At 41.4% G+C, this 22,583-nt stretch overlaps 1 protein-coding gene across 1 annotated transcript in view; it reads right to left on the reverse strand.

Annotated features, from left to right (window-relative positions):
* Nucleotides 1-14,751, reverse strand: part of LOC122555231 (disintegrin and metalloproteinase domain-containing protein 12-like) — a 59,107-nt gene extending 44,356 nt beyond the window's left edge. The window contains exons 1-3 of the mRNA XM_043701013.1: nt 14,626-14,751; nt 6,587-6,696; nt 760-848 (exon numbers count right to left, since the gene is read on the reverse strand). Coding sequence (XP_043556948.1) covers nt 760-848; nt 6,587-6,696; nt 14,626-14,671 — 245 coding nt within the window. The 5' untranslated portion in view covers nt 14,672-14,751. The remainder of the gene's footprint in view (nt 1-759; nt 849-6,586; nt 6,697-14,625) is intronic.
* Nucleotides 14,752-22,583: the final 7,832 nt, after the last annotated feature.

The raw sequence follows: 22,583 nt of genomic DNA on the forward strand, positions 1-22,583 counted from the left end.
ACTATATTGGCGTGACAAGGCGCATACAAACATTGCACCCTCTCCTTTCTGACCTGATCTGCTCTGAATGTTTGTAGATTAGTACAGGCTTTTAAAACAACAATTTCTGCCCATTCGTTTTGCTATAACTGAAGGCCTTATTGGACCACCTCAGAGTCAACTGCTCTGTGCAATGCAAAGCAAAGCATTAATAGACCAAAGCAGGCAGACATGATGGGGGTCTCTTCCTCAAAGGATATTGCTCCTGAACCAGTTGTGTGTTGTCTGTGTTACACTAGTTGAGCAACTATGAAGATCAATTTGTCCTGATGCCAATTACCTCATATTTTTGGAACTAAAGATAGGTTAGCAGAAGAATTGAAGGGTAGTTGGAAAACATATTTTTCCATGAATTATGATGATCTGGAATGATCTGCCTGAAAAGATAACGAAGGAAAAACTGCCAAGGGGTATTAGCTGGAGAGAAGTAGCAAGATGGTATGACACCAGATATACTTTCAAGGAGCCCGTATGGGTGCAATGGGCTGAATAGTCTCCTTGGCTGAGTTGTACGATTCCATGATAGCTCATCATTGTACCATTTCAGCTCACAAACTCTATTCTTGATTGGCATGTGGTTCACAAGTATTCCCATAACATCCTGACGGAGGTGCCTGGCACAATGGGTCACAATCAGTCGGTGAGGGAGGTGGTACCTATTGGCCCAGGACACCATCTTCCTTTATATCACAGCCTCATTCTAACGAGTGTTATACTCACTGTGTTTTCACCAAGTGCAAGAGGTGGTCCCTGGCTCTGAATCGCAGCAAGTACCGTACTCGGTTCTCGTGATCACTTTGCAATTCCCACTGAAAAGCAATGGAATAGAAATGACCATCAGTAGGATGTACAGTCACAGAGCCAAGCTGAATGCAAACTCTCTCTTGCCAGGACCACTACAATGTGGAGAAACCTTCAAAGGGCCAAACCAGATTCTACACTTCCCAACCCAGTGGAGGCACTGAAACCCTTATTCAGGAACGGCAGTGTGTGTAATGAGATGGCAGGAGCTGTATCATTCCTATACCTTTACTTCACTGTCTGATCAAAGGAAGGCTGTCTGGTGCCATGAAGAGTGAAAGTGACACCTTTGACTGCCCAAGTATGAATGTATCTTGGATACAGCCAGTAAACCCTGTGGAACTGGTGAAATCCCAAAGAATTGCTTATGAAAGTCACACCAGCTGCATGTCAAATCAATAGAACACTTTCCAGTTGATAAAGAAAATCCCAGGTGTCACTGCCCTGCCCCTATATCGTTACCTCAAGCTGATCATGCCCTCGCTTTAGTGGATCCCAGCATGGAGGCCAATACCATAATCCCCTGTGCTTGACGGGTCACATCTGTGGGTGAGAGAATGATGTCCAATGCTCTCAATTTCGGGGCATTCCCCACCTGAGAGATGCTATTATGGGTAATCTATTGTGAGATATCGCAAGAAGTCTCAGACCCCTGAAATAAGCCAGACATTGGAAAGTTCAAGGGCAAGGGTTATAGGGAAAAGGCAGGAAAGTGGAGATGAAGATTATTAGATCAGCCATGGTCTCATTGAATGGCAGAATGGAATCAATGGGCTGAATGGCCTGCTTCTGATTCTCTGTCTTATTGCTTCACCGTTCCACTGCACATTGAGACCTCATGGTGCCTTCCAGAGATGCTCTTGGATCAGGCCCTACCTTGAGGCTTTACCCTGATTGCCACAACTGGCATCTGACTATACCTGCTAATGCAACCACTATGTGGTTCAGAATATGGGCAGTTTGACACAGCTCTCTGTCACCTATCCCCCTTTGAGTATATTTTGTCTATGGCCAGTCTAGTGATCATTGGCAGTCTTTACAGAAGCCACAGCTAACAAGATGGTAAGTGCACTCAGTGCAACTACACGCTGGTCAGGAAATATTACATGGACCTCTCAGAATACATCAGCCGCCTACAAAGGTTAATGTCATAGATCATAGAGTAATACAGCACGGAAACAGACCCTTCGGTCTAACCAGTCCACGCTGAACATAATCCCAAACTGTATCATTCCTATACCTTTACTTCACTGTCTGATCAAAGGAAGGCTGTCTGGTGCCATGAAGAGTGAAAGTGACACCTTTGACTGCCCAAGTATGAATGTATCATGGATACAGCCAGTAAACCCTGTGGAACTGGTGAAATCCCAAAGAATTGCTTATGAAAGTCCCACCTGCCTGCTCCTGGCCCATATCCCTCCAAACCTTTCCTTTCTGCACCACAGACTGGCATCACCAGAAGTAGTGGAACTCAATACAACAAGAATATTAATCCTTCACAGCAATTACATTATGTGACAAATGGCCTCAATAAAGATACTGTTACTCAGTCATGCTCATGTCATTTGTCTCCATGCTGTGGGTAACAGGACCTTATCCTTTATGTTGTGCTAAATTGGTTGGAATAATTGTAGATTAGGAGGCAGGAAGATGGGGTACTGGGCTAATGGTCGGATACTTGGTAGTGTGGATGAGCAGAGGGATCTTGGTGTCCATGTACACAGATCTTTGAAAGTTGCCACCCAGGTAAATAGTGCGGTGAAGAAGGCATATGGCGTACTGGCTTTTATTGGTAGAGGAATTGAGTTTCGGAGTCCTGAGGTTATGTTGCAGTTGTATAAGACTCTGGTGCGGCCACATCTGGAGTATTGTGTGCAGTTTTGGTCGCCATACTATAGGAAGGATGTGGAGGCACTGGAACGGGTGCAGAGGAGGTTTACCAGGATGTTGCCTGGTATGGTAGAAAGATCGTATGAGGAAAGGCTGAGACACTTGGGGTTGTTTTCATTGGAGAAAAGAAGGTTTAGGGGTGACTTTATAGAGATGTACAAGATGATTAGGGGTTTAGATAGGGTTGACCGTGAGAACCTTTTTCCACGTATGGAGTCAGCTATTACGAGGGGGCATAACTTTAAATTAAGGAGGGGTAGGTATAGGACAGATGTTAGGGGTAGGTTCTTTACTCAGCGAGTCGTGAGTTCATGGAATGCCCTGCCAGTAGCAGTGGTGGACTCTCCCTCATTATGGGCATTTAAGCGGGCATTGGATAGGCATATGGAGGATAGTAGGCTAGTGTAGGTTAGATGGGCTTGGATTGGCGCAACATCGAGGGCCGAAGGGCCTGTACTGCGCTGTATTCTTCTATGTTCTATGTTCTATGTAAGTTTGATGTCTGTAAAATTATAAAATTTTAAAATGTAGAAAGCGTTGCTTTGTCCCTTTAAAAGATCATATGCTTTTTCTGTGCTTAGAGATTTAAAATGGATGCCTGTGAGCAGCAGCTTGAAAGTTTATGAGTACACAGACAGCACCCAAATTGAAACTTTCATATCAAAAGGCTGTACAGTTGGCAGGGCAAGATGTAGTTTCTACCAAGACAACAGGCTTTGAATTTCGTCAATTAATTTGCACCATGTACTTAGATACTAAAAACCTATTAAATTTAAATCTGATGGTTTTGACAACATAGGACTAATACTATTGTAAGAAGTATTGATACGTCATCATGGGTATAAAAGAATTGGGCTGTTGGACAAAGACCCCAGAGCAAGCTGCCATCTGCCAGAGTTACCGATCCTCAGCTCTCTCTCTCTCGAGACAATCACTGGCTCTCACAGCCTCCACTATGTCTACGAGAAAACACCATCTAAATAACAACGGTACCAATAACAGAGGAGGCATTCCTGATGGAAGAAACAACAGAGAAGGCATTCCTGACAGGAAGACCAACAGAGAAGACACAGAACATTCCAGAAGACTCATAACCTGGCTGTAATTCTGATAGACTAAATTGTATTTTTTTTAATAAGTGGGTGGGATTTGTATTTATTGGAGCAGCATACCATTAGAGTATTGTTTTATTTGGAAATAGTAGTTAGAAGGGATTTATTTGGTTTGTTAATAGTTTAGTTAATTTGTTCACTGTTAGTTAGATAAATTGTTATTTGTTGATTTTAAAGGGAGTGTCATGAATTTATGTTACTCAACCACTAGAAGTTGCTGAAAAGCCCACTTTTCACACTCCTTTTACAGATATAGGGCAAGATTCTCCTCTTTGGGTGTTTCGGTTTTTGTTCTCGGCGGGAGGTGGGGGGGGGGGCAACTAGTGCTTTATAACATTTATGTAGTTCCCCAATTTCCCCATAAATGAACATAAATTCAGCACAGGAACAGGCCCTTCAGTCCACCACATCTATGATAATGCACCTCAACCACAGCTTGTGTAAGCAAGTTCCCCATTCTCCCTCCTTTTTCTGGTAAAAGACCTGTCTTGAATTTTTAATCAGATATATCATCGACAACCTTACGCTGATGATGTACAAGTGTAGACATCTTCACTACACTTCAGACTAAAAATAAATTTTAAAATGAGCTCACCAATTACTGAAGTCAACAGGTTTTAATGACTCAGATCAGTGATTGGGAAACTCTTTATTGCATAAACTCCACTGAGGGATGTGGCAAGGTGCAACTTGAACGCAAGTTTTTCTTAGTATTTTCTCTGCTTTAGTCACAAGCTCCAACCTGCTGCTCAGTGCCAACAACACTCATTGTTGTCTGTCACAATACATTTAAGAAGATAATCTCTGGAATAGTCTGGGGGTCCTGCACGTGCGAATCTCATTTTCAGCCTATTTCTGGGATTGTCACTGGATGGAGATGAGGGGAAATGGAAAAGAAACCTGCAGGACCAGCAGGGAAAGTTGGATTGAGTTGTGTCAGCTGTGGCTTAGTTGGTAGCTCTCTCACCTCTAAGTCATAAGGTTTCAAGGCCACATATCACTTCAGGGGGCATGCAGAGGTGCTTTTCTGCTTGGGTGGAGGTGCATTTCAGGAGTTCACACAAAGCAAAGAAATACAGAACTAATGGAAAGCCACAGGCCTTTGAATGTCCACAGCTCCAAGATGGTAATAGGACAGTTGATTAAGAAAGTATCTGGAATAATTTCCTTTCTTAGCTGAGAAACAGAATATAACAGCAAGGATCCATAGAGTTCAGAACTAGAGGGCATCTGTTTATGGTGAGAGGGAAAAGATTTAAAAGGGACCTAAGAGGCAACTTTTTCACACAGAGGGTGCTCCGTGTATGGAATGAGCTGCCAGAGGAAGTGTTGGAGGCTGGTATAATTACAGCATTTGAAAGGCACCTGGATGGGTATATGAATAGGAAAGGTTTAGAGGGATATGGCCAAGTGCTGGCAAATGGGACTAGATTAGGTTAGAACATCTGGTCAATATGGACGAATTGGACTGTAAAGTCTGTTTATGTGCTGTACATCTCTATGATTCTATGACCCTGTAACTTGAATACTCTCTGGTCATTTCATTAGAGTTGCAACAGAGAGGATACAAATGGGGTTAAAGGAGATGTAGCCAGGAAATGAAAAATGCTACTTTAAGGAGAGATTAAGTAGAATCCCAGAATCTCTACAGTGTGAAAGCGAGCCATTTTGCCCAAGGAGTCCACACAAACCCTCCGAAGGGTGTCCTATCCAGATGCATTGTCCCATCCTATCCCTGTAACCCCACATTTCCAATGGCCAATCCACCTAACCTACGCACTCCTGAACACTATGGGAAATTTAGCATGGCCAATTCACCTAACGTACGCATTCCTGAACACTTTGGGCAATTTAGCATGGCCAATCCACCTAACCTTTGGACTGTGGGAGGAAACTGGAGCACCCGGAGGAGCCCATGCAGACAAATGTAGAGACATGTGCAAACTCCACATATCTCCACATGTGCAAATGCCTCATTATAGGAAGGATGTAAATTCTTTAGCGAGGGTGCAGCAGAGATTTACCAGGATCCTGACTGGATTGGAGGGCTTTCTTATGAAGAGAAGTTGAATGAGCTCGGCTTTTCACACTAGGGAGAAGACTGAAGAGAGGTGACTTGACAGAGGTGTACAAGGTAATGAGAGGCTTAGATAGAGTAGATAGCCAGAGACTTTTCCCAGGGTAGAAGTGGCTGTCACATAGGGTCATAATTTCAAGGTGATTGGAGGAAGGTATAGGGGTGATGTCAGAGGTAAGTTCTTTACACAGAGAGTGGTGGGTGCGTGGAATGCACTGCCAGCATTGATAGTAATGTCAGAGACATTAGGGACATTTAAGTGATTGCTGGACAAGCACATGGACTGCAGTAAATTGAGGAATGTGTAGGTTAGGTTGATCCTAGATTAAGATAAATGTTTGGTACAACATCGTGGGCCGAAGGGCCTGTACTGCGTTGTACTGTTCCATGTTCTACACAAACAGCCACCTGAGGCTAGAATTGAAATTGGGTCCCTGACACTGTGAGGGAGCAGTGCTAACCATTGAGTCATTATGCCACCCCATTGGCTGGGGTTGTTCTTCTGGGAGGAGAGCACTGTCACTCAGAGGATTCCATGCATTCCGATTGGTCGGTCAACTCATTGGTGGCCAGTTCTGCAAGTCTCTGGCCACGTATGGACCGTGCAGACCCATTCAGAGGCGAGCAGAATTACAGGGAACATAGGCTTGCAAACAGACAACCTCACCTCTGTGATATTCTTTGATGGCAGACTCAAGGGTTCAGTTAGTTTCCTTGCGATGGCAATTTCATGGGAATGCATGGAGCGGCTGTTTGAGGTCTGCAAGCAGCAGCTTCCTGAAAGGAAGAAGTCAAGGTTATAAAAGCTGGAAAACAACAACACGTAACTGAGATACTGGGCTGAACACACCCAGATGTACCCAAAGGCAAATCTGATGCAGTTCCAAGTGAAACACAGCAGACCTTGATCAATATGGATAGCAGCTGATTTGCAGAATCAGAGGCAGCAGATCCCAATATTAACTCCTAATGCTGGGCTCAGCCATAGAGTTAAACATAAAATCAGACTTCAATTAGCACACGAGAAATTGAGAGCGAGGTGTGTACTGTATTAAACAGTCACTGGCCAGTTTCACACAGCTTATGAAACTAGCAGCAAAATGTAACTATGGGCTCTAGAAGTAAGCATCTCTTTCCAGCACTCCTTGTAGTCCAGGAAAGTTCATGCAGGATGTTCATTGTGGCCATTCAAAGGTGCCTTTGACCTGTTATGTCGCAATCATAGCCTCTCTCACTCGCTCCTGCCAGGATTGGAAATAATGCCATCTCCAACCTGCAGTCTGGCCCCTCCTGTTTGGCAAGAATGAATTCTCCATGATCCATGGTCATGGATGTAACTGCTTCTTTTTCCCATTCAGTCTGTCAGTTTGACCAGTCGCCAGGTAAGAATTGGCTAAATATAAGAAAGTCATAAACTGAGTGTGTCTGCTGGGTCCCCTACCATGGCAGATTTCTCCCTTACACAACTGCCCTTCCCTGGACAATCCCCATTTATTTTTGTAAGTGCAGCAGAGTAGGAAGCCATTCGGCCCATTACACCTGTGCCAGCTCTTCGGAAGAGATATGCTGTCAGTCTTCATTTTCAGAGAACAGCCTTTCAAACTCTCCCTCTCGTTTTCTCTCTCTCCAACAATTCGCACAAAAGAACAAAAAAGCAGGGAAATAAATTGCTGTGCTACTTTTAGCAAAGTCATTAAACAACTTTTATCTACAAACTGTTGCGTCATTGCATTTCTACAGAAGCTTTTCCTGATAATCTGCCGTGTGATCTTTGAAATGAAAGCGTTCAGCTTGATTTCTCAATCACAGTAAGACAGTGAGTGAGCTCAGGGCATCGAGCGAAGGGTTCAAGAACAAGAAGGCACAGATTTAACCAATAAAGTGACAACAGCACTATGAGTTAAAAATCAAGGTTTAGAGTGCATCGCACAGATGTGTGATCAGGCCAGGTTCAACCAAAGCATGTAAGAGCATGATATTTGAAAAGGAGCAGTGTATAGGCTATGGAAGAGAAGGCAGGAAAAGTCACGTTGAGTGAAATACTCATTCGGAGGACTGGAGCAGACATAGAGTCATAGAGTTAAACAGGTTTACAGCATGGAAACTGGCCCTTTGGCCCAACTTGCCAATGCTACTCACAATTTAAACTAGCCCCATTTGCCTGACCCATATCCCTCCATATTTATTCTGTATTAAAGTTTTTAAATGACAACATTGTACTACCTCTGGCAACCTGTTTCAGATACTTACCACCCTCTGCGTGAAAACAATTGCCCAATGAATTATTTTGAATCTCTCCTCTCTCATCTTAAACCTTTGCCCTCTAGTTTTAGACTTACCTACCATGGGGAAAAGCTGCTGGTAACATACCTTATTTATGCCTCTCATGATTTTATAGACATCTATGAGATCACCCGTCAGTCTCCTGGGCTCCAGGGAAAAATGTCCCAAGCTATCCAAGCTTTTCTTATAACTCAAATCTTCCAGTCCAAGTCGCATTCCAATAAATCTTTTATAAGACCATAAGACATAGGAGTGGAAGTAAGGCTATTCGGCCCATCGAGTCCACTCCGCCATTCAATCATGGCTGATGGGCATTTCAACTCCACTTACCCGCATTCTCCCCGTAGCCCTTAGTTCCTTGTGACATCAAGAATTTATCAATCTCTGCCTTGAAGACATTTAGCGTCCCGGCCTCCACTGCAATCCGCGGCAATGAATTCTACAGGCCCACCACTCTCTAGCTAAAGAAATGTCTCCGCATTTCTGTTCTGAATTTACCCCCTCTAATTCTAAGGCTGTGTCCACGGGTCCTAGTCTCCTCGCCTAATGGAAACAATTTCCTAGCCTCCACCCTCTCCAAGCCATGTATTATCTTGTAAGTTTCTATTAGATCTCCCCTTAAAATTCTAAACTCCAATGAATACAATCCCAGGATCCTCAGCCATTCCCCATATGTTAGACCTACCATTCTAGGGATCATCCGTGTGAATCTCCGCTGGACACGCTCCAGTGCCAGTATGTCCTTCCTGAGATGTGGGGACCAAAACTGGACACAGTACTCCAAAAGCTTTATCAAGTCTCAGTAGCACAACAGTGCTTTTATATTCCAACCCTCTTGAGATAATTGACAACATTGCATTCGCTTTCTTAATCACGGACTCAACCTGCATGTTTACCTTTAGAGAATCCTCAACTAGCACTCCCAGATCCCTCTGTACTTTGGCTTTATGAATTTTCTCACCATTTAGAAAGTAGTCCATGCTTGTATTCTTTTTTCCAAAGTTATTCAGCAGAAGCCAAACCACCACAACCTTTTATGTACTCTTTCTAGTTCAATAATACCCCTACTATAGAATACACCAGAACTGCACACAGTACCGCAAATGTGACCTCATTTGCGTCTTATGCAACAGCAACAAAATATCCTAATTCTTATACGTGAGGGGCTTAAAGGCCTCCTGTAATAATTCCATGCTCCTAGACCATAACTTAAATACAGTCTTGCTTACAAATCAGAAAAAATAAACATTAAATTAAGGTTACAGAGAGTGGTGAACTCGGTCCGAACAAAATGGGGGCAGCACAGTGGCTCAGTGTTTAACAATGCTGCCTCACAGCACCAGGGTCCCAGGTTCGATTCCAGCCTCGGGCGACTGTCTGTGTGGAGTTTGCACATTCTCCCCACGTCTGCATGGGTTTCCTCCGGGTGCTCCCACAGTCCATGTGCAGGTCAGGTGAATTGGCCGTGCTAAATTGCTCACACTGTTAGGCGCATTAGAGGGAAATGGGTCAGGGTGGGTTACTCTTCGGAGGATCAGTGTGGACTTGTTGAGCTGAATGGCCTGTTCCCACACTGTAGGGAACCTAATCTAATCTCAAAGGCCAACCTCCCATCTATAGAATCCATCTACCAGGCCTGCTGTCAAGGAAAGGTCACCAGCATTCTCAAAGATCTATCCCACTCTGGCAATGTTTTGCTACAACGTCTACCATTGGGAAGAAGGTACAGAAGCCTGAACACACACACCAGCCGGTTTCGAAACAGTTTCTACCCTACTGTTGTTAGAATACTGAATGGACTGATAAACCCTTAACATTCGCCTGTACCTGTGTTTTTGTTTTTGCCGCTGTGTACATATTATTTACTATCTATGCTATTTAACTCTGTGATCTGCCTGTATTGCTCGCAAGACAAAGCTTTTCACTGTGCCTCGGTACACGTGACAATAAATTCAATTCAATTCAAGGAATTTCATTATTAGGGAGAGTTTGTTGCTTTTCCCATATCGGATCAATTTCAAAATAAAGCTGCTGCCATCAGACTTCAAAAATAATTCTGAAGAATTGATTTTCAAAGGAGTTAACAATTAATTCTAATCAAATATTAATAACAGAAACTTAATTCAAAAGTGCAAATCCACACAATCCTCATCTTTCCTGACGACGTGCCAAACAGTTATTCAGCAGAAACCAAACCACCCCAACCTTTTAGTCAATATTTTCTTCAAGGTAAGCAGTTTTCTGGAATAAGCTTGAATGTATAGTTTAAAATAATTGGTGGAAGAAGTAGAGGTAAATTCCATCTTTTTCAAACACACAAAGTTGGAACAACCTACCTAAAAAAGATGGTGAAATCAGGTACCAAAATAAAACTTGGAAAATGTCTTGGAGCATGTGCTTGAAGAGGATTACTTTGCAGCGTTCTGGGTAAAACTGATAGTGCATGAAGCTAAAAAGGACAGTTCCTTCAAAGGATCACAGAAACAGGCCTCCTTCTGTGCTTTAAGTTTCTCCTGCGTCTGGCTCTTCCGATTTCATTCAATTTTGAATATGAGAACATATTTTCATATGTCAAGAGTTTATTAAAAATTGAGAATTAAACCCATATTAATAAACTGCAGAGCTTTATGATCTTGAATAAGTCTTTTAATCTATCTAATAACACTTTAGATAAGGTTAATATTCTATGCACATTGAAACAAAAGAGATATGGCAATCATAAAATCAGTGGAAAAGAATGGACTGGGGATTTATTAATACCATGCAGTTTGCTCGAAATAATTTCCGTTTAAATAAGAAAAGACTGTTGTTGTTCCCTTCTACAGGAAAATTGAGTGAAACCCCAGAATATGAAAGATTTTTAACATGCTAATTTTGATTGCTTTTTTGCGTGCAGTATTACTTTGCTGCTCATTAATAAGTGTACTCTCCATATCCACACTTTCTTGTAACTCGTTAAAAAGTTGTGGTGGTTTGGTTTCATGTTGCAGTTCTAACATAGTTGCACCCTCTTTTCTTTTATGGATGTTAATTAACACATTTTCAAACTTCCGAAAGGATATTGCATATACATTGTTGTTTTCTCCTTTCTAGCAGCAATTAGAAACTGTAGTGTCTATTCCGTCAACCGTAGGTTTCTGCAAAGGTCGATGTTTCCCTGAAATAGAACATTCTAACGTCGGGCAAGTTTGCATCCTGCCTAAAACAATTAACAATATGACCAATCTTCGTGTCATCCACAAACTTACTTACTTATCAACCCCTCCACATTTTCTTTAACTTTGTTTTTATATATACCTATCATGAACAATAGGGGACCAGCAATAAAACGTGAATTTTCTCTGCATTTGACAAGAGTGCTATATCATAGAGTCATAGAGATGTACAGCATGGAAACAGTTAAAATCACACAATACGAGGTTATAGTCTAACAGGTTGAATTGGAAGCACACTAGCATTCGGAGCGACGCTCCTTCATCAGGTGATTGTGGAGGGCTCAGTCCTAACGCACAGAATTTATAGCAAACATTTACAGTGTGATGTAACTGAAATTATACATTGAAAAATTGATTATCTGTTAAGCCTTTCATCTGTTAGAATACAGTGATAGTTTCACTTCTTTCATGTGTAAATCACAAAACCTTTTTTAAAAAAAAGTTGCATTCTCGGGTTAGCTGTTAACAATGGTGATAGCTGGACAATATGTTGAAGGTGTTAGCCCCCTGTGTTCTCTGTCTATGCCACGATGTTTAGATTGATTCTAATCTAAAAAGTGAGATAATGGAGTTTTACATAAATTGATGCAGTTTTTGAGCATGGAAACAGACCAACTCGCCCATGCTGACTAGGTATACTAAAATAACTTAGTCCTCAAATAAATGAGTTAAAATCGTCACTAAACTTGCAAATAAGGAATACGCACTAGGATGTTGAAATATTTGCCACTCAGATCAATATCATGTTTATGGCTGATTTTGTACAAAAAACAAAGAACAGTACAGCATAGGAACAGGCACTTCCACTTACCAAGCCTGCACCAACTCCTGATGCCTTTCTAAATTAAAATCCATTTGCCTTTACATGGTCCATATCCCTCTATTCCCTAATGAATCTGTCAAGATACCTTTTAAACATTGCTGTTGTCTCTGTTTCTAACACCCACTGTAGCAGAGTATTCCAGGCACTTACCACCCTCTTTGTAAAAAAAGACTTGTCTCACACATCTCCTTTAAACTTAAACCAACATTACTGAGTAATTGAAATTTCTACCTTAGGAGAAAGACTCTGACTATCCACTCAATCTGCCTCTCATAATTTCGAAAACTTCTATCAGGTCACTCCTCAGCCTCCGACGTTCAAGTGGAAACAAAGCTAGTTTGTCCAATCTCTTCTCATAGCTAATACAAGGCTATCAGATTGTCATGTAACCTTAAACTCTAATAAATTTGGATACACACATACAAATGAAAACGGCATCCAAAAGCAATATTTGTTCACTTTTTAACATGATACAGCTTAGATTTCTAGACTTTTGCAGAACTGCCATCCTACGTAAGGCAGTGTTCAATCCAACCTTCTAATACAGTGAAAATTTCACTCAGTTGTTACTGATTGGGGAACTTCATGAATTGTATCAGTGATCCAGACCACAGAAATATGATCTGCAGGAACTATGATTTCATGTGCCATTTACTGGTCACTTCTCTCGTGCATATGTTTATGGTTATTACAGCTTAAAGTTTCATAGGAACTTCATAACCAGTAAAATTGTAAGGATGATTGAGCATTCAATTGTAAGAACAACAACATGTGTCCCAGCCTTCACAAGGAAGCCCAGAGAGGACTACTCCTGGCCTCAAGGTGAAGCCCAGTGTGTGCTCCCTGCTTTAGAAAGACTGTAATGCTGAACTTTTACCTTTATTTCTCTAAGTTATACCTAAGATTTTGTACCTAGGATGATTAGATTCCTCACAGTATGGAGATAGACCCTTCAGACCAACAAGTCTACACCAACCCTCCAAGGAGTAAACCACTCAGACCCATTCCCTACATTACCCCTAGCTAATGCACCGAACACAATGGGCAATTTAACATGGCCAATTCATCTGATCTGCACATCTTTGGATTGTGGGAGGAAATCCACGCATACATGGGGAGAATGTGCAAACTCCACACAGACAGTTGCCCAAGGCTGGGAATCAAACCCAGGTCTGAAAATGTGTTGCTGGAAAAGCGCAGCAGGTCAGGCAGCATCCAAGGAACAGGAGAATCGACGTTTCGGGCATAAGCACTCCTGAAGAAGGGCTTATGCCCGAAACGTCGATTCTCCTGTTCCTTGGATGCTGCTTGACCTGCTGCGCTTTTCCAGCAACATATTTTCAGCTCTGATCTCCAGCATCTGCAGTCCTCACTTTCTCCTCGAAGAATCAAACCCAGGTCCCTGGCGCTGTGAGGCAGCAGTGCTAACCACTGAGCCACCGTGCCATCCCAAGTGATACTTGAATTGGTGACTTTGTATGCTTTTCTCTCTACTCCTGTAACCCCGTACTTGAGTACATGTGATAATAAACCTAATTTCTATTCTAACAAGAGCAATATAGTATGAACAATACAGAAGTGTGGCTGAAATTAGAACAAGATTAAGTGTCAAAAATCAATTTTTACAACAATGCCCTAACCATCAAACGATCATTCTGGATATATTATATGTACAATAATGGCAATAATATACAATAATAATATTGTATATCTGATATACAGTACTCTGGTTACAACACAGATCCACTTACGCATTGCTTTGAATGCAAAATAATAATTTCAAAGCCATAACTCTACATTTTGTTTAGATTAGATTAGATTCTCTACAGTGTGGAAACAGGCCCTTCGGCTCAACAAGTCCACACCATCCCTCTGAAGAGAAACTCACGCAAACTCATTCCCCTACACTATATTTACCCCTGACACTGAGGGTAATTTAGCACGGCCAATTCACCTGACCTGCACATCTTTTGGTATGTGGGAGGAAACCAGAGCACCTGGAGGAAACCCATGCAGACATGGAGAGAATGTGCAAACTCCACATGGCAGGCGGGAATCGAATCCAGAAACCTGGTGCTGTGAGGCAGCAGTGCTAACCACTGTGTCGCCCCCGTATTCTTTCTCATTACTTTTTCCATCCATCAAACACTTAAAAATAAAATAACAATATTTCCAAATTGCATCTTAAAAAGTTAATCAATAGCAAGATTTGCACATAAACAAATTTTCACTTTCACTTTGACAGCTGTTTAACGTGCAGAAAAAAAAATGTTTAAAGACTATTTGCTGAGGTTGTACAATAAATTTTCACTTAAACCACATTCACTGCTTACACGAGTTAGTCTTGACCCAGGACTTTTACATACTGAATTAATAATACTGTACCTTTGGAAACCATGCAAAGTAATAAGAATAAAACAAGCAGTTTCATTGCAGCTCCAACCTGGAAGCTCTTTTGCTGTCTGAAATTTGTATTGAGAATTCAGAATGGACTTGTTTTCTGCCTGTCACAAACACCGTGACCCAGTGGACTGTCATGTATGTTAACGTCAACATTTCTTTAGAATTTCAAAGCAGATTACATGGAACCTCCCTCCAATAACCAAGAAATCTGATCCCTTTCTTTTATATGCTAATTCTTAGAATGGCATAATCTCACTGTTTGCATAGCAGGATTGTAAAGATTATCTTTCAACTTTTAACACACTCATTCGGGAAAATACATCCTGACAATAAGTAAGCCTGGGTTTTGACTTTATTTTAAGATTTAGTCAATAAGGTATTTTTAGAGACTTCTTACAAACAGATATATCTTGCTTGTTTAAAAAAGATAGAAACTATTATTTTCTTACTCAATATAATCTTCATTGAGCAGAATAGTAATAGCAAAAAAAATTGAGAAAACATAAAGAAAGTGAGGTAAATGTGATTTTTGATGTCAAGAAAATAATTTTTCATAGTGAGTTCTGCTGATGAGTCGCAACTAGTTGATTTCCACGCATTTGCACCTTATTATTAGCATACCTCACCTTACCCTCGTATAGAGTTTGCAATTCTCCCGTGTACTGCTGAGAAACTAGGTGCTGTCAATTTTCGAGTTGAAAGTCTGGGTGGTTACCTGGACTTTCCTCTCTGGGCTTCCCTCTTCAATTCAAATCATCCCATATCATGCTCCATGGGTGGCAACCACCTACATCCTTCATCCACGGAGTCAAACCACAAGCCCCATTCCATCATCATGCCTGGTCACCAGGTCAGCCATCAATGCTTTAAAAAAGTCAGGCTGGTTACAAGGAGACCAAAGCTGTGGACTAAACAAACAAAGTTTGTTACTTTTCAACAGGGCGGGCAGAAAGGAATGTGTGCTGGGAGAGCATTGTTAGAACAGCATGGAATACGTATGACAGCAAGAAATAATCTTGGATCGGAGGATGTAGAATCCATATGGGTCAAGTTCAGAAATGGCAAAAAAACAAGAAGAAACTTGAAGGTGTAGTCCATAGGCCCCTCAACAGTAGCTATACAGTGGGACAGAGAATAAATCAGCAGATAATGAGGTCATGTAGTAAAGGCAGTACATGAATTATGGGTGACTTTAATCTTCTTGTAGATTGGGTTGTCAGATTGGTAGAGGTAGACAGTAGGAAGAATTCATAGAGTGTAATCCGATCAGTTTCCGAGCACAATACAGTGGTTATGTAATGAGGCAGTCATGCTGTTTGGGATATGCTGATGTGTAAATAAGGCAGGTTTAATAAATGATGTCAGGGGTAAATGAGGTGAGGGCATTTTACTGAGTGTGGCATGAAGGGCCCAAACAAAACAGGAATCATTAAGAGTTGAGGGGGGGGGGGCAAACCCTCTGCCGGTTGGAGTTATACCTGGCATATAGATGCTTGTGGTCTTTGGAGGTCAGCCATCTCAGTTCCAGGACACCTCCACAGGACTTCTTCAGGATAGTGTCCTATGTCCAACTATCTCCAGCTGCTTCATCAATGATCTTTCCTCTATCATAGGGACAGAAGTGGAGATGTTCACCAATGATTGCACAATGTTCAGCACCATTCGCAACTCCTCGGGCACTGAAACAGTCTGTGTTCTAATTCAACAAGATCTGGACAGTATCCAGTCTTGGGCTGACAACTGGCAAGAATTTTTTGTTTTGCAGCAGAGATAATTGTGGGAAAATGGTACACATTTCAGAAAATAGTTCATGGCTGACAGCAAAGGTAGGTCTCAGCGAAAAAGGACGATCTGAGGAAAGGGATAACCTGACCATGGTGAACCAAAAAAGTTAAGGATAGCATCAGATTGAAAGAAAAATGTGTGGCACAGATTAGTGATAAGGCAGAGAATTGGGAATACTTTAAAAAACAAACAAAGGTGACTAAAAAATAATAAAGGGAGAGAAATAAAATTTGAGGATAAGCTTGCAAGTAATATCAACATGGACATAAAAACTTCTTTAACTACATAAAAAGGCAGAAAGACAGAAGTTAAAATATACCCCTTAGAGATCAAAGCTGGAGAAATAATACAGGAGAGATGGCGGAGGAATTGAATAAATGCTTTGCAACAAACTTCACAGTAGAAGTCCCTAATTCCAAATTACTAAATAATCAAAGGGTCATTTCTGACTTTATGATGGAGGGAAGGTCACTGATGAAGCAGCTGAAGTTGGTTGGATCTAGAACACTGCCCTGAGGAACTTCTGCAGAGATGAGCTGGAGCTGAGATGTCTGAATTCCAACAACTACAACCATCTCTCTACATACCAGGTATGACTCCAACCAGAGGAGAGTATTCCTCCTAATTCATGTTGATTCTGGATTTGTTCAGATTCCTGGATGCCACACTCAGTCATATGCAGCCTTGATGCCAAGGAGGAAAGTAACTCAACACAATAACTGTCACTAATGAGGAATGTGAGGAATGAAATGGCTCTTTCTAAAAATAGCAGCTCTTTTGGGACACTAAAAGCAGAATGTTTGTGAATAATAGACAATAGACAATAGGTGCAGGAGTAGGCCATTTGGCCTTTCGAGCCAGCACCACCATTCAATACGATCATGGCTGATCATCCACAGCTGAAGGAGCAAAGATGGCCTTTTGTAGAGCGATATGCTCTTTCTGTCAGATGTGGGAGTTTAGGGAGAGTTTCTATGGTACTGTTAAAATCATGAGGGGCATGGATAAGGTAAATAGACAAAGTCTTTTCCCTGGGGGGGGAATGGGGAGCGGGAAACCGGAACTAGAGGGCATCAGTTTATGATCAGAAGGGAAAAATTTAAAAGGGACCTAAGGGGCAACCTTTTCATGCAGAGGGTGGTGCATGTATGGAATGAGCTGCCAGAGGAAGTTGTAGAGGCTTGTACAATTACAACATTTAAAAAGCAGTTGGATGGATGTATGAATAGGAAGGGCTTAGAGAGATATGGACCAAGTGCTGGCAAAGGGGATTAGATTAGGTTAGGATATCTGGATCACATGGACAAGTGAGATCAAAGGGGTCTGTTTCCGTGCTGTATGTCTCTATGACTCTATAACTGGCCAACTGAATAGCATGCTGGGAAGGAAACTGAGATAGTAAGGCAGGAAGCTCACAGAATTCACTACCAGATTAGATCAAGCTAGACAGATATATAAATCATTTACCTGATTGATTATCTTGAGTATGTGCTGATGAATCAATATTGTGAGGTTGCAGGTAGATGAATAGATCAGAATATTTGGTGGAACTCTTTTTGAGATAGCCCAGCTCCAAAGGCTGGCTCAATCAATAGGGAAATTGTAATATCCAGTACTGCCTTTTGTAAAATCTTTTCTTGGAACAGAAATCATTAACATGGAGTAATAGGATTTTAGCAATTACACTGTTTTATCAAATGGATGGAAATATACAGGAGGAATCTGCATATCAATTACCAAACTGACCTAGTGAACGGTAATAAACCACTGAACTTGAGGATAACACGGAGATCTGTATTAAGTATCAAACAATGACGAGACAGATCACAGAAAAGAGATAGAGTGCTTGGTAATGTTGTGCAAACATAACAAACTCTCCCTCAACATCAGCAAAACTAAAGAGCTGATCATCAACTTCAGGCAGCAAGGTGGACAATGACACGCCCCTACCTACATCAATGGTACTGAGGAGGGCATGGTCAAGAGCATCAAGTTCCTAGAGTGATGATCACCAACTCTCCAAGGAACATGCCAATGATCCAACACCATCCATGTCACTCTACATTTTCCATGACAAATCCACACATCCTGGACACTATGGGCAATTTTGCATGGCCAATCAACCTAACAGACACATCTTTGGACAGTAGGAAAAGAACAAAGCACCTGCAGGAAACCCTCACAGGCGCAGGGAGAATATGCAAGCCCACAAAAATGGTTTCCTGAGGGAGAAATCGAACCCAGTGCTTGGTCTGGTGAGGCAGCAGTGCTAACCACGGAGCAACCGTGCCTGACAAGTTTATCAGAATTCTTTGAAGAGGTAACAGGAAGGATAAATAAAGGGAAAACAGTATATATAATATATATAGAATCTCAGAAGGTGTCTGCCATTGTACAAAGTGTAAGACTACTTAATAAGATAAGGGTTCATAGCTTTGGATAGATTATTGAATAACTAGTAAAAGACAGAGAGTTGGGATGAGGGGGACAATTCCAGGATGACAATCACTGTCTAGTGGAGTGCCTCGGGAATCAATGCTGGGGTCTCAATTTACAACATACATCAATGCTTGGGCGGGAATGAGAATGTACACTCACCAAATTTGGAAATGACACAGAAATAAGTAGGAAAGCAAGAGGTGAGGATAATTCAAAGATCTGCAGGTGATAAATAAAGGGAAAGCAGCAGATATATTTGGAATCCCAAAAGGCAGTGGATAAAATACCACACGTTAGGATACATAATACGATAAAGGTACACGATGTTGGACACAGTATATTAGAATGGATAGACGACTGCCTAACTAATAGAAGACAGAAAGTTAGGCGAAATGGATTGTATTCAGAATGGTAAACTGTAACTAGTGAAGTGCCACAGGGATTAGTATAAGGGTCACAATTATTTACAATACATAACAATGACTTGGATGAGGAAAGTGAATCAGCAAAAAAATTGGAATATAATGTAGGAAAATGTGACATTATGCACTTTGGTAGGAAGAATAAATGAGCTGAATTTTATATAAATGGAGAAAAGCTGCAGAAGGCTATAGCACATAAGGATGTGGGAGTCATTGTGCATAAATAACCAAAAGCTAGCATCTAGGTTCAGTGGGTAACAGTAAAAGCAAAAAAAAAGGTGACTTTTATTTCAACAGGAATGGAGTATAATGACAGGGAGGCTTTGCTGAAACTATACAAGGCACTAGTCAGACCACAGCTAGAATACTGTAAACAGTTTTGGGCCTCTTATCTGAAGAAATATATCCTATAATCGAAAAGCAGTCCAAAGAAGTTTCTAAGCAGATTCCAGGTATTGAGGGGCTATCTTAAGAGGAGAGGTTAAATAGATCTGACCCTTACTCGTTAGAACATAGAGGAGAGAAAGGTGGCCTTTATTAATCTGTACAAGATTCTTAGTGGAAGTAGAATCACAGAATCCCTTCAGTATGGAAGCAGGCCTTATGGTCCATTGAGTCCACACTGACTGTCTGAAGAGCATCCCACCCAAACCCATTCCCTCCTACCCTATCCCTATAACCCCGCATTTCCTATGGTTAGCCATAGCCTGCACATCTCTGGACACTATGGGGCAATTTAGCATGGCCAATCCAAGTAACCTGCCCATCTTTGAAATGTGGGAGGAAATTAACAGGATAGATGGCAAAACATTGTTTTCCTTTATTGGGGAGGCTAGGACCAGAGGGCATAATCTCAGAATAGGGGTCACATATTTAAAATAGTAATGAGGTTGAATTTCTTCTCTCAGGAAATACTGAATTGGTTCAATTCTTTACCACACAGAAACTGTGGAGGCTCAGTCATTAAGTGTATTCAAGGCTGAGAAAGATGGACATTTAATCAATTAGAGAATTGAGAGTTAGAGGGAAAGGCAGGAATGTGGAGTTGAGGATTTTCAGATCAGCCATGATCTCATCTCATTGCCCTGCTTTGGCTCCTATGTCTTATGAAAGAAATTACAGATATGGAGAGATTCCTTAAAATATTACCATTTAGATTAGACCATCTCTCCATGTTGTTTCTTTCAAAGTGTATCACTTTCATTGATTCAAAATTACAGGTGCCAAACATTTGCCAATTTCACCAGTGGATAGCGTTCTCTTGGTCTTTATCAGATTACTGTTTTGGAGAATTGCTATGCTATGTGCTGTGTTTCTTACAACACACCTCTTCAAAATTGTTTTCATTGTCCATGCTTTTACACAGTTGTGAAGCTTCAATGCAGATCTTTTTTGCTTCAGGTAGGGTTTCCACCATTGGTTTTAGACTGACTGACCTTTAGTTCAGATTTACGCCATCTCTTCAATTTTCGTTGCTTCATCATTGGTGACCATGCCTCAGCTCCCTTGATCCTAATCTCTGGAATTCCCTTGATAAACCTTCCTCCTTCTCTCTCCCTCTTTCCATCTTCAAGATGTTCCTTAAAAACCTAAATTTCCAGCCACATCCTTGGGAACAATGGCTAATATCTGTTTATGTTTTATCAAATATTGTTTGATAGGGAATGTGTGAAATGCCTTGGGAAGCTTCACTCACCTCCAAGGTACTGTAGAAAGGTGTATTTTTGTTGACACAATGCAAATTACAAATGAAATATGTTGGGAAATAGTCAGAAAGTCATTGTCATAGGAGGAAAAACACAAAGGTGAGTTTAATGAAGCGGGTGTGTCTTTTATCGGAACAGCACTGTCCAAAACAGCAACCTCAGTTATTTATTATTTTTAATTTCAAATTTCAACAAGCTTGCTTTGTATGTCGATAATTACTATTCTTACCTCAATATATCAATGCATAGTTTGGATTTTACTAATATTACTTACTTCCAATCTTCCAGAAAAGATAATCCATTGTGGTTTGGTATTGCCTGTCTAGACATAATCAGTTGGCCAGACTTCCAGTCACTCCAATTTGTCTTTCTGGTTTACTCAATCGATTCACATGTAACTTTATTGCTCAATGCACTGCAGATTTTTTTTTGAAATTCCTATTGTGATGTGTTATGTTTCTCTGTTGTATGAACACTTAGAGATAGAGTGCAAAGCTTTATAGTTTGCTACACTGATCCTTAATAACTCATATGCTTAACCCATTTGCATTACTTGCAAACGTTTCAGCAGATGTAGTTTGAGGACTCCACCAAACGAATACCAAATGAATTTCATACATGTTGATTCATGACTATCACTTCATCATCTTAAAGGAAAAGATAAAGGAATTGTGTTTAAAAACAGAAAATATTGGAAATACATAAGAGCAACAGATACATTGGAACATCACAACCCGGAAGTTCTTCTTCAAGTCACACACCATCCTGACTTGAAAATATACCAATGTTCTTTCACAGCATTGGGGATCCACTTACAGCACATGAACTGTAATGTGCCTAAAAGACAGCTCACCACCACCCTCTTAAGTGCAATTAGGGTCAGGTGAAAAATGCTGGCCTAACCAGTCATACCCATAATGTGTGAAGATCCTGGTGATAGTGACCATAGCACAATCATTGCAGAGATGTAGTCCTCCTTCACATTGAGAATACCCTTTATCATGTTGTGTAATACTACCATCTTGCTAAATGGGACAAACTTGACAGATCTGTCCACTCAAGACTGGGCATCATGTGAGTCATAGAGTCATGGAGATGTACAGCACAGAAACAGATTCTTCGGGCCAACTCATCTATGCTGACCAGATATCCCAACCTAATTAGATTAGATTAGATTACATTACAGCGTGGAAACAGGCCCTTCGGCCCAACAAGTCCACACCGACCCGCCGAAGCGCAACCCACCCATGCCCCTACATTTACCCCTTACCTAACACTACGGGCAATTTAGCATGGCCAATTCACCTGACCTGCACATCTTTGGACTGTGGGAGGAAACCCACGCAGACACAGGGAGAACGTGCAAAATCCACACAGTCAGTCGCCTGAGGCGGGAATTGAACCCGGGTCTCAGGCGCTGTGAGGCAGCAGTGCTAACCACTGTTACCAGCCTCCATCACTTCCTCTGGCAGCTCATTCCATATACGCACCACCCTCTACATGAAAACGTTGCCCCTTAGATCCCTTTTATATCTTTCCGCTCTCACCCTAAACCTATGTCCTCCAGTTCTGGACTCCCCACCCTAGG

The sequence above is a fragment of the Chiloscyllium plagiosum genome, chromosome 1 (assembly GCF_004010195.1).
Source record: "Chiloscyllium plagiosum isolate BGI_BamShark_2017 chromosome 1, ASM401019v2, whole genome shotgun sequence".
Lineage (NCBI taxonomy): Eukaryota > Metazoa > Chordata > Chondrichthyes > Orectolobiformes > Hemiscylliidae > Chiloscyllium > Chiloscyllium plagiosum.